The 16,762-nt window shown below is 44.1% G+C and overlaps 1 protein-coding gene across 2 annotated transcripts in view; it reads left to right on the plus strand.

Moving 5' to 3' along the window:
- Positions 1–1,950, plus strand: part of CPEB1 (cytoplasmic polyadenylation element binding protein 1) — a 106,421-nt gene extending 104,471 nt beyond the window's left edge. For both annotated transcript variants that reach the window (XM_077263994.1, XM_077263995.1), the window contains exon 12: positions 499–1,950. In XM_077263994.1, the coding sequence (XP_077120109.1) occupies positions 499–609 (111 nt within the window). In that variant the 3' untranslated portion in view covers positions 610–1,950. The remainder of the gene's footprint in view (positions 1–498) is intronic.
- The last annotated feature ends 14,812 nt before the right edge of the window (positions 1,951–16,762 follow it).

Raw genomic sequence — 16,762 nt, forward strand, 5'->3', positions numbered from 1 at the left:
ATATTGTATATTGGACAGGTAATGTTTGAGCCGTGCATGAATCTCACTTTTGCATTTACCTAAATGTCCAGATGCAATGTCTGCGCATGCTAGTTCAGAGCCACTTCTCTATTTTCAGTGCCATTTTTATACACCAGTAAAACACTGGACTTACAATGACTTGGTGGTCTTTAAGGTAACTGCACAATTAAGTTTGCCTGGTGCTATTTGTTGGATTGAATGATAAATGCAATCATTGTACTAACTATAATGCTGACATAGACTTGTCAGTTGCACAACCTTGTATACATAAGGACCTTAGCCCTTATATGGCTGGTGTATTTACTTTGAAAAGCTCATGGTTAAACTCCAGTGTCTGAAATGGACTTTCAATCAATATAGTTTGATACTTAAAGGTTAAGAAGCTAGATTCTTTAGTATTTATTCTTTAAAGCCTGCTTGATTGGAAATTATTTTAAATACAATTTTCAATATCAATTAACATATTAAATGTTTTAGGTTTGCTTTAAGTACTTCTGCCGTTCTTGCTGGCACTGGCAACACTCTATGGAGATTCTACGTCACCACCGCCCTCTAATGCGCAACCAGAAGAGTCGTGACTCCAGTTAGTTACCAGATGAGAACAAATTTAATTTGCAACAAATGTGCTGAAGAGGACCCTGCGCCCCATGTCCCCACCAGACAGCACGAAGAACATTCAAAAAATCTTTACAGGATTATTGTGGAAGACAGATGGTTGGGGGAAGTCACTTTATTTTGTTTGGCACTTACTGTTTGCTGTAACTTGTAACAGTTTTCTTGCACTTGTGCACAGTGAAGTTTTGCCAGGGATACTGTCTGTATTCAAGTTCTTTGTTTTTGTTTTTTCCTTAAATGGGGAGCTTGGATCTCCTCCCAATAGTTTTGCAGTACTCTTATTAAGCTACAACACTTGCTGAATGTAAGCAATGTGTGGACAGTATCTGGATTGCTTTTGCCTTTGTAATTTTTTTTTTTTTCCTTTTTTTATTACAGGCGCTTTTTTACATTCCTTGCAAATACTGTGGGTGATTTATAAATTTCATTGAGTGGTTACCCAGTCTTTTGCAGTTGCCACACAGTGCCTTCTGATTTCTTTAATGTCCTGAACCACAGGCTGTTCAGTTGGCATTTTTACTGAAACACCAATTGCAGGATCTGATCTTAATTTAAACCAAATCATATTTCATATTTTACCCTCTGTGGGATTTTTACCAGTTCCTTTTTACACTCTTAAGATGGTTTTTAAGTCCATATTTTTTTTTTCTTCTTTCCTGGCAGCTTTTAACATTATTGCAAGTGTTCTGTTTCTGAGAGCTGCTAGCTGAAGTGATTTACCTAAAATACTTTATATGTAGTACAGAAATTGCAACAAAATGACAGACTTGGGGCCTTGGCTGAAACAGATGAGTACAGTGTGTGTATATAGTTTTAAGGATTTGTTGCACTTTTTTAATTTGCACTTCAGGGGATGGTAGAATTTTTAATCACTACTTGTTTGGTTGGCTGGTCAGAAAAGGGCTGTAATATATATTTTCTTTTGAGAATGGGGTAGAGGCAAGAGATGAGACCTTTCTCCTGGAGGGAATGTGCCCATGCTCTTAGGTTAAGTATTTTGTTATAGGAAGCAGCTGACTTGTGCAAATTGTTGCAAGCCTTTCAAATTTGTGTCCATGTTTGTTTTTTTATTTCTGTACCCCACCCCCTCTGTTTTGGAAGCTCTGTGCCAAAGATCCCACTGTCTGTAACCCTCCCTCTTTCCAGTACATGCTGAGCTAAATCTGCACTAGCTGCCCTAAGTGGGCATTTCTGTGAAGCTGCGTGTAAAGTCTCTACCTCATTGTAGTTATGCAAGCAGAAAATGCACTTAACCTACAGATGTGGTGTCGTTTTCTTTTTGTTTGGCACATAATAAACACGTTGAAGCAGTGATTGGGTGATATCATTTTATTTATTTTTTTTACACACCCACACTATCATACATAGAAATGACACATATGAATGTGTCCTAAGTGCACACACCATCTTAAATTTGAACATTCCACTCCAGAAATCCATAGCAAATTGGCTAAGAGAATAGTACATGTGTACTGTATGTAGCTAAACGTGGGCTTTTAAAGCCTGTGCAATAAGAGGTAAACTAAATGAGCAAGTGGCAAACTTTATTTACAGCAGAAAAAAAACTGGTTGTCTGGCAAGCTCAAAGGGAAAAAAAATCAATTGCATGTAAGAAATCTGATTAAAAAAAACTTCTTGCCAAAACCTTCCACCCCATAAGTGACCTCCATTTTGGGAACTAAACACATCAAGGTGTGTATCATAAAAATTGAAATTCTAACTTTCAAATCTAACACAAGCCCACAAGCTAATGAGATAAGAACAGAGGTCAATAAAATCATCTTGGGTACTTCACAATGCTCTGAAGGTAAGGAGCACAATATGAATTTTGGCACACAATTGTGGTGGGCTATGGGGGCAATTAAGTTGTTTGGAGTTCCTGTGAGGAAACAGAACTCAAAGTGGAACACCCCCCCCCCCCCCCTTTGGAAACCAGTCTTTTTTTTTTTTTTTTTTTATAACCCTCAAGGAAGTTCTGTGTAGACTCAATGGATTTTAAACCTTCACATATTTACATCATGTAATGTCCTGCCTTTGATGCAGGCTCACACATTTGGCTTGCATCTTTCCTGACACATGACGGCTAACTTAACCTGCCATCATGTGCCTCAACTGCTGTTAACCGTTATTCCTGTTGTCAAGTACCGTAATTGACAGTAGAACTTAAAGGGAATCTATCACCTCACTTTTTGCATATAAGCTGCAGCCACTGACATTAGGGGCTTATCTACAGCATTCTGTAATGCTGTAAATAAGCCCCTGATCTAACCTGAAAGATAAGAAAAACAAGTTGGATTATATTCACCCAGGGGCGGTTCAGGTCCGATGGGCATGGTGCCTCCCATCTTCATGCGATGTCTTCTTCCTTGCTTCTGTCACAGCTCCTGCGCAGGTGTACTGACTTGCCCTGTTGAGGGCAGTGTAAAGTTCTGCAGTGTGCAGGCGCTGGGCCTTTCTGACTTTTCCCTGCGCACTGCAGTACTTTGCTCTGTCTTCAACAGGGCAGAGAATTATGTCTGAACAGGAGCTGCGACAGAAGCAAGGAAGAGGATGTCATTGCATGAAGATGGGAGGTCCTGGACTTGCAACACTCATCAGACCCAGACCGCCCCTGGGTAAGCAAAATCTAACTTGTTTTTCTTATCTTTCAGGTTACATTGGGGGCTTATCTAGAAAAATAATTTGAGGGGGACACCACAGTAAAAATGAACAATGGGATACTAACTGACCTATGAAACGCATATACATTTGAAAGCAAGAAACAGAATAGGCCATACAAATGGGGATCGCCAAAACACAGGGATTTGACCAAAAAGTGAACACAGCTTTATTTCAATTTAACAAATAACATTTAAAAACATTTTAAAGGGGCAGGGCAACAGTGCCTGCGCATAAGCAGAGCTTCGTTGCCAAGAAGCCACAGTAAACATATCTGCGCGAGCACAGAGGAAAAATAGACCGGGAGAACTCATGAACCAAATAGTCTTGCAGCACAAAAACAAAGAAATATGCTGATATTAAATTACTCATGGAACTGGGTATGCACCTTATGTATGAAGGGGTTGACCCAACAATTAGCACTTATAGACATATTGAAGGCAATAAGCCAGTTATTGTGTATGAAATATAAAATATTGCCCTCCCCTGAAAAAGCTTCATAGAAACATGTATATAACCTGAACCCAAATTTTATGCCTGTAAATATTCCCCCCAGAACACAGTATTTTAAAGCTAAATAAGGTGCAGTACAAAGAGGGGCAGATACATGGAATTGAACCCAAACATGGATTCAAATGCCCCAAGGACAAAATCTTATTAGTCAAATGACAGTGCATTTTTAATCATGTCTGCAAATGGATAATCATTTAGATATTTGAACAAGAATATGCTGTCCATATAGAAGCCTAAAATATTTAACTGCCATCCCCACAAGTCCAGCACAGGTTATAGCCTTATTAAAAAAAAGAATCTGAAGACCCACCTCTTCCGACAAGCCTACAACCTGCAGTAACCACCGATCAACCAACCGCTGCACGATCAGCTCTATCCTCACCTACTGTATTCTCACCCATCCCTTGTAGATTGTGAGCCCTCGCGGGCAGGGTCCTCACTCCTCCTGTACCAGTTATGACTTGTATTGTTCAAGATTATTGTACTTGTTTTTATTATGTATACCCCTCCTCACTTGTAAAGCGCCATGGAATAAATGGCGCTATAACAATAAATAATAATAATAATAATAATAATTAAGGGCTTTTTTGTGCTTAATGTTCATAAGGCACCAGTAGGTCCCAGTTTATAAATGTTGTTGTCTTTTGTTAAATTAAAATAAAGCTGTGTTCACTTTTTAGTCAAATCCCGGTGTTTTGGTGATCCCCATTTGTATGGCCTATTCTGTTTCTTGCGGGCTTATCTACAGCATTATAGAATGCTGTACTTAAGCCCCTAATGGTGGTGGCCGCAGCTTGTATGCAAAAGAGGTGACAGATTCCCTTAACACTTGTAGGGCAGAAGAGCTTCATCCTTAGGGTACTGTCACACAGTGCAATTTTGATCGCTACGACGGCACGATCCGTGAAGTCGCAGCGTCGTATGATTATCGCTCCAGCGTCGTAGACTGCGGTCACACTTTGCAATCACGGCGCTGGAGCGATGCCGAAGTCCCCGGGTAACCAGGGTAAACATCGGGTTACTAAGCGCAGGGCCGCGCTTAGTAACCCGATGTTTACCCTGGTTACCAGCGTAAACGTAAAAAAAACAAACAGTACATACTTACATTCTGGTGTCTGTCCCCCGGCGTTCTGCTTCGCTCCACTGTGTCAGCGCCAGCCGGAAAGCAGAGCGGTGACGTCACCGCTGTGCTCGCTTTCCGGCCGGCAGGCGCTCACAGTGCAGAGAAGCTGAGACGCCGGAGGACAGACACCGGAATGTGAGTATGTACGGTTTGTTTTTTTTTACGTTTACGCTGGTAACCAGGGTAAACATCGGGTTACTAAGCGCGGCCCTGCGCTTAGTTACCCGATGTTTACCCTGGTTACAAGCGAACACATCGCTGGATCGCTGTCACACACAACGATCCAGCGATGTCAGCGGGTGATCAAGCGACGAAAGAAAGTTCCACACGATCTGCTACGACGTACGATTCTCAGCAGGATCCCTGATCGCTGCTGCGTGTCAGACACTGCGATATCGTAACGATATCGCTAGAACGTCACGAATCGTACAGTCGTAGCGATCAAAATTGCACTGTGTGACAGTACCCTTACTGTCATGCCAGCAAGGGGTGGCGGTGGGTTGTCATGACAGCCAGGGGTCTAATGGTGACCCCTGTGCCTGGTATTGCAAAACTCCTGTGAATGCCAGGACTCGTAGATCATGATTTCTGCTATACATGGCACTGCTGGCACAGGCGATTGGATGACTGCAGCTTTTAGTCCCTTAACATCTAATGACAGTCCTACTGGCCAGGTGTCAGTTCCCACACAAGGATGGACTGTGTCCGTCATGCATTTAAACTATTACTGCTTGCAAACACGCAGTGACAGTTAAGTGCTGAGGCATGGGAAGAGGTGCAGAGACCCATGCCCATTGTCCCCGCAGCCGATCACGGTGATGGGTCCGGCGGAAGCTCCCTCTGCCTTCAGATCGGCATCATCGTGGGGCCCGATCGTTGACATGGTGAACCGGGGTCATTAAGCTACAGAAAGCTTCTGGGACCATGCTCACAGCATGGTGTTGGAAGCTTTTAGTATAGGTATAATGCACTGCAATTCATTATACCTGCAATCAAAGTGAAAGTCCAATAAAAGGGACTAGATAGAAAAATTAAATGTTAAAAAATTACAATAAAAATACATTAATACACATATTGTAAGTAAATTAAAAGTATGCATGTTTGGTATTGCTGTATCTGTAAAAATCTGATCTAGAAGGGTCACTAGTTCACTGAAGGGGATAACAACATAAAAAATTCAAAGCAGCAATCTATGCTTTATCATCAAACCACTTGGAAAGTGGAATAAAACTCAAAGACTAATGTAAATAGTGTCACTGAAAACACAATCTTATGCCACAAAAAACAAGACCTCACATGATTGTGGACCGAAATATGGAAAAATTATAGCTCTCAAAATGTGGTGATGCAAAAACTTCTTGCAAAAAAAAGCATCTTTTAGTGACAGAAGCCACACCTAAAAAAGATAAAAATCTGGTATCTCTGTAACTGCACCAACCCGAAAGAATAAAGTTGCCTAATCACTTATACTGCACGAGGAACAGTATAAAAATAAAAAAATTCTTCACCTGCTGTGGATTTGTTCATTCTGCCTCTCAAAGACCACAGTAAGGCTCAGCACACATTTATCCTTCACTCTACACTGAGAATCTCTGAAATACATGATTCAGACAGAACCACTGGCAGAGATTACCTATAATTAGGCAAATGGAGGCACTGTGAACCGGCGGTGTCCATCTTTTTAGACGTGCATAAAAACGCAGTCCACCATAGTTTTGTGCACCTCTGAAAGGAAAGACGACGTTAAACAGAGGCCAGACATAGTCCAGAGTAACTCTGCTGCCTCATTATAGTGAATGGATCCATAGGGGTTTCATCTGTCACACAGCTTGGAGACTTAGATGAAAACCAAAGTGTGTGCTCAGCGTAGAGCACTGGATAACTGTGATCCCAAACATTATGTAAAATGCTCCCAATAAAAGCTTCAACTCAATCCACAAAAAACAAGTCTCCACTCGAGTCCATCTGATAACAAATATAGGAGGCTTCCACGTTACTGGTGGCATAAAGGATCTGGAAAAGCAAAATGGTTCATTGTCTAAAAATTCTGCGACTTGTGTGCTCCCAAATCCAAATGCCCCCCTCCCTTCTAAGCCTCAGTGTGCATAAATCACCTTTAGCATTCACATTTGGCAGGGGTATAGTTCCCAAAATGGAGTCATGTGGGGAGGGGGTTCTGCTCTCTAGCACTAAGGGGGCTCTAATTTGTGGACTCCATACATTCAAGGAAAATCTGTGCTCCAGGAGGCAAATAGCGCTCCATCCCTACCGAGACGCTCCACTCCATATGGCTAAGCAGTACTGTGCAGCCACATATGGTGTATTTCTATACTCAGCAGAGACTTTTACCCACTTGTGTGAAAAAGTTAAACCTGGGGCTAAAGCAATTTGTGGCAAAAATGTAATTTTTCTTCACTAACCAATGGTATAAAAATCTTTATCAATATGATTATTACACCCCTAGATTATTTCAACGAAGGTGTAGTTTGTAAAATGGTGTCACTTATGGCGTGTTCTACTGACACCTCAGTGTGTCTCCCCGTGTGTCATGGCACCCTCAAACATAATGGTAAAATCTGTAGTATAATGTGGCGTTCCTTCCCTTGAGCTTTGCACCGTGACTCTAAAGTAGTTTTCACTCGCACATGGGGTATTGGCACACTCGGACCCCAGAATTTGTTGTGCAATTTTTCCCATCTTCTCCTGTTAACCTTGAGAAAACAAACAATTTGGAGCTGAAAAAATTTGCAGGAAAAATGTTTTGTTTCTCTTGGCTCTGGTGTAAACTTCTGTAAAATATCTGGTGGTTCAAGATGCTCACCACACATCTAGATAAGTTCCTTGAGGGATCTAGCTTCCAAAATGGTATAATTTGTGAGGGTTTTGCACAGTTTAGGTACATCAGGGGCCCTCCAAAAATGGCATGGCATCCACTCTCAATTCTAACCAATTTTGTATTCAAAAAGTCAAACCTTTCTTCTTCCCTGCCATGCGCCCAAACAGTGGTCTTCCTCCACCCATGGGGTATCGGCGTACTCAGGAGAAATTGCAACCCAAATATTGTGGTTCATTTTCTCTTGATACCTTTGAGAAAAAAAATTGTCTGAAGTAAAACTTTTGTGAAAGTTATTTATTTCTTTTTTTAAATTCCCTTCCACATTGCTTCAATTCTTGTGAAGCACCTGAAGGGTTAATAAACTTCTTGAATGTGCTTTTAAACACCTTGAGGGGTCCAGTTCTTAGAATGGTGTAACTTTTGGTTATTTGCTGTCATAGGCACCCAAAGTCATTTCAAATGCGAGGTGGTCTCTTATTAAAAAAAAAAAAAATAATAATAATTTAAAAAAAAATGTAAATGAGAAATCGCTGGTCAACTTTTAACCCTTAACTCCCTGACAATTTAAAAAATTGTGCTTATGTAAAGTAGACTTATGGGAAATGTTAACTATTTTGTGACATAACGCTCTGATTTAGGGGCATTAAAACTGAAGTGAAATTTCAACATTTTTACCAAATTTACAGTCTCAGACACGAAATTTTAGTTTCAACAATTTTTTTTGAAAAATGTAATTTGACACGAGAAACGCTGATTATAAAAGTGCAAGGATCCCCTCGCAGGGGGAAATGACGGTAAGTAAGGGTAAGTACAATATCCTTGACTCTATATTCTTGACTCTATATTCTTATCTATATGACTTATTTTTCGGTTCTAACTTAACTGTATTGGGCTTAATGGGGAAGGGAAAAGGGGAGAATATATAACGAAGTGTTAACAATAAGATAAGTTGACGTGGATTAACCCCTTCCCGACCTCCGCTGTACTATTACTGCAGAGGTCTGGTCCCCTGCTTTGATGTGGGCTCCGGCAGTGAGCCCGCATCAAAGCTGGGACATGTCAGCTGTTTTGGACAGCTGACATGTGCCCGCAATAGCGGCGGGTGAAATTCGGATTCACCCGCCGCTATTAACTAGTTAAATGCCGCTGTCAAATGCTGACAGCGACATTTAAACGGCGCTTCTGGAAATTCTTGCATCGCCGACACCCCCCCAGTCACCTGATCGGGGGTCAGCGATGCGTCTGCATAGCAACCATAGAGGTCCTTGAGACCTCTATGGGTACTGATCCCGGCCTGCTGTGAGCGCCACCCTGTGGTCGGCGCTCATAGCAAGCCTGCAATTCAGCTACATTGCAGTGATCTGATTGCTGCTATGTACCTGAGCCGATCCAGTTGTGCCAGCTTCTAACCTCCCATGAAGGCTATTGAAGCATGGAAAAAGTAAAAAAAAAAAATTAAAATATGAAAAAAAATAAAGTTCATACAAATCAAATCTGGAACATCAAGGGTCAATCCACCATTTCCAGTTCACATGTCTATCATTCAGCCTTTCCTCAGCACCATGTATCTTTACGAAGATCATGATGAAGGTGGCAGCCTTCCTAAGGGAATTATTGTAATTCCATGTCTGGATGATATCCTTTTATTAGCGGACTCAACTGTCCTCTTCAGTCAGCGGCAGACTAACACCTGCACCATGATCCTGTCCCTATAGCGGGACAGGATCATAGAGAGGTTAAAAGGACACTACCACCTCCACCCTCCAGTGTTTTTTCCTGTCCCTACAGGGACGGACGTATGAGAGGTTGCTCCTAGAGCGAAGATAGGGTAAAGAGAATCCAAAGGCTATCAAGTGGTCCGTGGCCGACACCTCACTGGGTAGAGGTCCCTCAGCTACCAGTGCTGTACCAGATGGACTCAGTTTGGGGGTCTCAACCTTCCCTTTTCCTGGTCAGACGGACCGTGGCAGACTCCTCTTTGAGAGGTTCCTCAGCCAACAGTCAGCCTGTGCAATGGGCTTAGGGGGATCGTGCGGCAGGTCCAATTCTTCCCCCTGTCAAGTAGCCCAGGGTGGAAACTCCCTGGTGGGGAGTCCCTCAGCCCCAGAGAACAGTCGAGCGGACGGGCTCCTGGGTAGAGTCTCTTCCTCCTGGTAGGGGCTCTCGGCTCAGACACCGACCGGCAAAACACCGCTACTCCCGAAAGTTGTGTGGTGAAGTCCATTGTGCTTCCGGTGACGTCAGAAAGGGGTGCCGGGACATAGGATCGGCGTGCATTCTTCGATGGAACACGGAAGGGGGCACAGGCAGTAATGCAGCATTCCTGATGGGACTCCGCTTCCTTCCACGGTAGGCTCTCGGCGTTACCAGCTCCCCCTGTCTTCTAGCAGGTATGGGGCCAGTACAGGTGAGTGCATGGTTTAATGTTGCATTGATGGCCTGGGCCTCTGGGCTGACTCTAGTCTCATGCCTTTGTGCCAAAGCTGTACGTGGAACCCATTTGCAGCTAGGCCTTGGACCTCTAGGCTATGGTAGGGCCATATGTCCAGGCTACATCTCATGACTGGACTTCAGTTAGTTGCAGGTCTTGTCTGCACAGGGCCTTATGATTGGGCTTCAGAGTGACTTTTTGGAAGCATGCTTTCCATTTTTTGGTTCAATAAGCAAGTGTTTCACTTTTCTTTGCAACCTAACTACTCCATCCAGAGGAGGACACAAGGTGTTAATTCAGCACATTGTCTCCATGAAGACTGCCCTCCAGCTGCTGCTCATTAATTAGCCCCTTCGGGTGGAGTCAGTCTGACAAATGAGATGTACTGTTCAGAGTGGAGATTTATCTGGAACTCTGATAGATGGCTCTTTTGCTTAAAAGTGTAAGTCATACTGCTTCTATGCATCAGATTGAGTGCCTCCGTGCATAATACGGCATCATAGTGCCTCTATGCATTATATTGAGTGCCTCTATGCATGATACTGCATCATAGTGCCTCTATGCATCATATTGAGTGCCTCTGTGGCATCATACTGTTTCATATTGCCTTTGTGCATCATATTGCTTCATAGTTCCTATATGCATCATAGCGCTTCATAAGTTGCTTCATGTATCATATTGCATTGTATTGCTTCATGGTTCCTATATGCATCATAGTGCTTCATATTGCCTTTGTGCATCATATTGCGTCATGGTTCCTTTATGCATTGAGTGCTTCATATGGCCTTTCTGCATCTTATTGCATCATAATGCTTCATGGTTCCTATATGCATCATAGCGCTTCATAGTGAATTCATGTATCATATTGCTTCATGGTTCCTATATGCATCATAGTGCTCATATTGCCTTTATGCATCATATTGCTTCAAGGTTCATATATGCATCATAGTGCTTCATATTGCCTTTGTGCATTATATTACAGCATATTGCTTCATAGCTCCTATATGCATCAGAGTACTTCATTGTTCCTATATGCACCATAGCGCTTCATAGTTACTTCATGCATCATACTGCTTCATTATTCCTATGTGCATCATATTGAATCAGACGAATAGTGCCTTTGGACATCATATTGCATTATATTGCATCATAGGGTTTCGGTGCCCTTTGCCTCAGGGGGTATTAGTGTGTTGGGCTTGGCGCCTTTTTCGCCTCTGGCTGTGAGCCACTGGGTCAGACCTTTTGTCTGGTGCCTTGTTGTGTGGCCGCACATTGTATCATCGGCCTACCACTTCACATTTTTGTCTTGGGCCTCAATTCTGGATATGGAGTCCTTGTGTTTTGGACCAAGATCCAGCTTCTGCTACTTCATTCTTTACAACAGGGCTTAGTCAAGCAAACAGGCTTGAATTGGCTTAGTAAAATCTGTATTTCTTCTGTTTGGAACAGATCTCTCAGGTAGATTCTACTTTGAGTGGTAAAGGCAAGTCTGTTACATAATTAGCTTTAAAAGATGACACATGTCATTTTGGTACATCCTATAAAAGGACATACTACTGTCCTGGGAGCAGAAAATCCCACGAGTTGAAAGAAGGGACTCCTTCAACCTTGGAATGCTTTGCCTTAAGATATTATGACTATCTACAATTTGCATAGTTTGGGGGCACCCTCAGGGCACATTTGTTCAGAGCGGCCTATCACGTTCCCTAATCAGTCATTTTATATATATACACTCACCGGCCACTTTATTAGGTACACCTGTCCAACTTCTTGTTAACACTTAATTTCTAATCAGCCAATCACATGGCGGCAACTCAGTGCATTTAGGCATGTAGACATGGTCAAGACAATCTCCTGCAGTTCAAACCGAGCATCAGTATGGGGAAGAAAGGTGATTTGAGTGCCTTTGAACATGGCATGGTTGTTGGTGCCAGAAGGGCTGGTCTGAGTATTTCAGAAACTGCTGATCTAAAGGGATTTTCACGCACAACCATCTCTAGGGTTTACAGAGAATGGTCCGAAAAAGAAAAAAAATCCAGTGAGCGGCAGTTCTGTGGGCGGAAATGCCTTGTTGATGCCAGAGGTCAGAGGAGAATGGGCAGACTGGTTCGAGCTGATAGAAAGGCAACAGTGACTCAAATCGCCACCCGTTACAACCAAGGTAGGCCTAAGAGCATCTCTGAACGCACAGTGCGTCGAACTTTGAGGCAGATGGGCTACAGCAGCAGAAGACCACACCGGGTACCACTCCTTTCAGCTAAGAACAGGAAACTGAGGCTACAATTTGTAGAAGCTCATCGAAATTGGACAGTAGAAGATTGGAAAAACGTTGCTTGGTCTGATGAGTCTCGATTTCTGCTGCGACATTCGGATGGTAGGGTCAGAATTTGGCGTAAACAACATGAAAGCATGGATCCATCCTGCCTTGTATGGAGCATCTTTGGGATGTGCAGCCGACAAATCTGCGGCAACTGTGTGATGCCATCATGTCAATATGGACCAAAATCTCTGAGGAATGCTTCCAGCACCTTGTTGAATCTATGCCACGAAGAATTGAGGCAGTTCTGAAGGCAAAAGGGGGTCCAACCCGTTACTAGCATGGTGTACCTAATAAAGTGGCCGGTGAGTGTATGTATATATATATATATATATATATGTGTGTGTGTGTGTGGCCCATTCACTATCTCCATCTATCCCCACCCCCTGAAGATGGCTGTGCCATCAATCATTGTAAATAAAACATTGTTGATACACACCTGTACTTTGTATCTTCCCCACCTCATTGTAGAGTGTAAGCTCTCAGGAGCAAGGTGGGTTTATTTTGCTTTAATTATTATATGGTTGTTACTTATGACTGTTGTGTTTGAGACTGTCAAAATGTAAAGCGCTGCGGAATACGTGGACACTATATGGATGGAAGTTTATTATTGTTGTTATTAATCCTTCCCAAACTCCACATTCGGCAGTCAGAGACAGACAGATTCTTTTCCAATAAGTCTGTTGCTTTTTGTTTACCAGGGACATCAGCACTGCCTTTTGTACCTTGTGGTGAAGCAGCAGCACTGTGTCGTGTGGCAGAGGATCCCATACTCGCGGCTCTTACAGCAGTCACGGCTAGGGTTGAGAGACCTTTATTCTCTCTCTCTTTCTCTCTCTTTCTCTTTCTCTCTCTTTCGCTCTTTCTCTCTCTTTCGCTCTTTCTCTCTCTTTCGCTCTTTCTCTCTCTTTCGCTCTTTCTCTCTCTTTCGCTCTCTCTCTCTTTTGCTCTTTCTCTCGCTCTTTCGCTCTTTCTCTCGCTCTTTCGCTCTTTCTCTCGCTCTTTCTCTCGCTCTTTCGCTCTTTCTCTCGCTCTTTCGCTCTTTCTCTCGCTCTTTCGCTCTTTCTCTCGCTCTTTCGCTCTTTCTCTCGCTCTTTCGCTCTTTCTCTCGCTCTTTCGCTCTTTCTCTCGCTCTTTCGCTCTTTCTCTCGCTCTTTCGCTCTTTCTCTCGCTCTTTCGCTCTTTCTCTCGCTCTTTCTCTCGCTCTTTCTCTCGCTCTTTCTCTCGCTCTTTCGCTCGCTCTTTTGCTCTTTCTCTCGCTCTCTCGCTCTTTCGCTCTTTCTCTCGCTCTTTCGCTCTTTCTCTCGCTCTTTCTCTCGCTCTTTCGCTCTTTCTCTCGCTCTTTCGCTCTTTCTCTCGCTCTTTCGCTCTTTCTCTCGCTCTTTCGCTCTTTCTCTCGCTCTTTCGCTCTTTCTCTCGCTCTTTCGCTCTTTCTCTCGCTCTTTCTCTCGCTCTTTCTCTCGCTCTTTCTCTCGCTCTTTCGCTCGCTCTTTTGCTCTTTCTCTCGCTCTCTCGCTCTTTCGCTCTTTCTCTCGCTCTTTCGCTCTTTCTCTCGCTCTTTCTCTCGCTCTTTCTCTCGCTCTTTCTCTCGCTCTTTCGCTCGCTCTTTTGCTCTTTCTCTCGCTCTCTCGCTCTTTCGCTCTTTCTCTCGCTCTTTCGCTCTTTCTCTCGCTCTTTCTCTCGCTCTTTCGCTCTTTCTCTCGCTCTTTCGCTCTTTCTCTCGCTCTTTCTCTCGCTCTTTCGCTCTTTCTCTCGCTCTTTCGCTCTTTCTCTCGCTCTTTCGCTCTTTCTCTCGCTCTTTCGCTCTTTCTCTCGCTCTTTCGCTCTTTCTCTCGCTCTTTCTCTCGCTCTTTCTCTCGCTCTTTCTCTCGCTCTTTCGCTCGCTCTTTTGCTCTTTCTCTCGCTCTCTCGCTCTTTCGCTCTTTCTCTCGCTCTTTCGCTCTTTCTCTCGCTCTTTCTCTCGCTCTTTCGCTCTTTCTCTCGCTCTTTCGCTCTTTCTCTCGCTCTTTCGCTCTTTCTCTCGCTCTTTCTCTCGCTCTTTCGCTCTTTCTCTCGCTCTTTCGCTCTTTCTCTCGCTCTTTCGCTCTTTCTCTCGCTCTTTCGCTCTTTCTCTCGCTCTTTCTCTCGCTCTTTCTCTCGCTCTTTCGCTCTTTCTCTCGCTCTTTCTCTCGCTCTTTCTCTCGCTCTTTCGCTCTTTCTCTCGCTCTTTCTCTCGCTCTTTCGCTCTTTCTCTCGCTCTTTCGCTCTTTCTCTCGCTCTTTCGCTCTTTCTCTCGCTCTTTCGCTCTTTCTCTCGCTCTTTCGCTCTTTCTCTCGCTCTTTCGCTCTTTCTCTCGCTCTTTCTCTCGCTCTTTCGCTCTTTCTCTCGCTCTTTCGCTCTTTCTCTCGCTCTTTCGCTCGCTCTCTCGCTCGCTCTCTCGCTCGCTCTCTCGCTCTTTCGCTCGCTCTCTCGCTCTTTCTCTCGCTCTTTCGCTCTTTCTCTCGCTCTTTCGCTCTCGCCATGGAATATGGTTACTCCCACAGTGGCAGTCTGGGTGTATAAAGATCCCTGAGAAGATTGCCTCTTGGGATATGTATGTGCGTAATATGCATATATGGACAAATAAGTTGACATACTTATAATGTCTGGACTAATGACTCGTATAAATGCAGTTTTGAATCATTTCAAGTGTCGGAAGATTTTTACTAGCACTACCACCACCACCTTCATCGATTGAGTCCAGACTCCCTGTGTCTAACATCAGTAAAACAGGAGTGATGATCCACGTTTCTCTTTCAGAGCTTCTGATGAGAAGCCAGACGTTGGTAATGACAGGAGATATTACCTGCCGGATGGTGTATTCCTTAGTTTCAATAATATATAACCTATACTAGGGGTTAGACATCTAAGGATTTGGAATAGACTTGATCTCCTGGATGAGTAATGTGCATACATCCCAATGCTCTGCCATTATCCATGTACTAACTGTTACTGGTTTGATATTCCCGCAGTCCAGGACCTCTGTCCTGCAGGTCTCCTTATAGTACGGTAAGCTGGTCTGTAACCAAGACTTAACCTGAGCCCAGAAGGACCGATGAAGGAACAGTCCTGTTATAAGCACATGCAGCTTATTATTGGTCGGTACAGTCCTCATTGTGTGGTGGCTGTGACTTTCACCATATTTTGCTGGGCAATAAGGTTTTCTAACCCTATTCTGGGGCTGCGATCTCTATAAGTATCTATCACAATAAATAACTTGCTGTGATTCATTATTGGTATTGGAGTACAATGGGTGTATCTCACTCTCTGCTTCTGATGCTTATTTCGTTTACCACAATCATACTGAAATTGGCCATTATAGATGTATATCAGACACTCACTACGGTGATTTTCTTTGTGGATCTCTTTAGATATCTATGTTTTTTCTGATCTTTCAGATCCTTTATATCAGAGGTGTATCTAGCGTTTCTGGCACCCGGGGCAAGGATTCATTTTGGCCCCCACCCCACCCCAAGGACATATGCCCCCCCACCCCAAGGACATATGCCCCCCATCATTGCCCTCCCCTCCCCCTACACACACCATTCACTTCTCTGCACATTCCCCGGCAGCGCCACACACACACTCACTCACTCACTCACTCACTCACATACACTCACTCACACACATACACTCACTCACACATACACACACACATACACTCACTCACTCACACATACACACACTCACACACATACACTCACACACACCTCTCACCTCTCCTCGTGCTCTGCCGCAGCATCTCCATCGCCTTCCTCTCACACAGCCGGCCGCTGAATGATGACGTCATCCAGCGGCGCGTCTGTGTGAGAGGAAGCAGGAAGACAGATCGCTGGGCAGCAGAGCTGCAGGGATTTCTCCCTGCCCGCCGCAGCCACTCCGCAGGAGCTCCCCTCCACCTCTGCATACATTGGGAGCCGGCACTCTACAGCTTCTCTGTGCCGGCTGTCAGCTTGACAGTCTGCACAGAACAGCTGACTCCCAGACCGGGGCGGCAGAATGCAGCCGCCGGGGGAGACACTGCGCTCCCCTGCCGGCTGCGCCCGGGGCACATGCCCCGGCTGCTTCCCCCTAGATACGCCACTGCTTTATATATATTTAGTCTGGTTTTTGCCTGGGACTTTGATTCCTGGGCTTCTGTACCCACCCTGGTAGAGTTGCTTTGGTATTCTCCATGGTGCTGTCCTGGGGGACGTAATGGAAAAAGGGAAATTAGACTTACCGGTAATT

The sequence above is a fragment of the Ranitomeya variabilis genome, chromosome 5, assembly GCF_051348905.1.
Source record: "Ranitomeya variabilis isolate aRanVar5 chromosome 5, aRanVar5.hap1, whole genome shotgun sequence".
NCBI lineage: Eukaryota > Metazoa > Chordata > Amphibia > Anura > Dendrobatidae > Ranitomeya > Ranitomeya variabilis.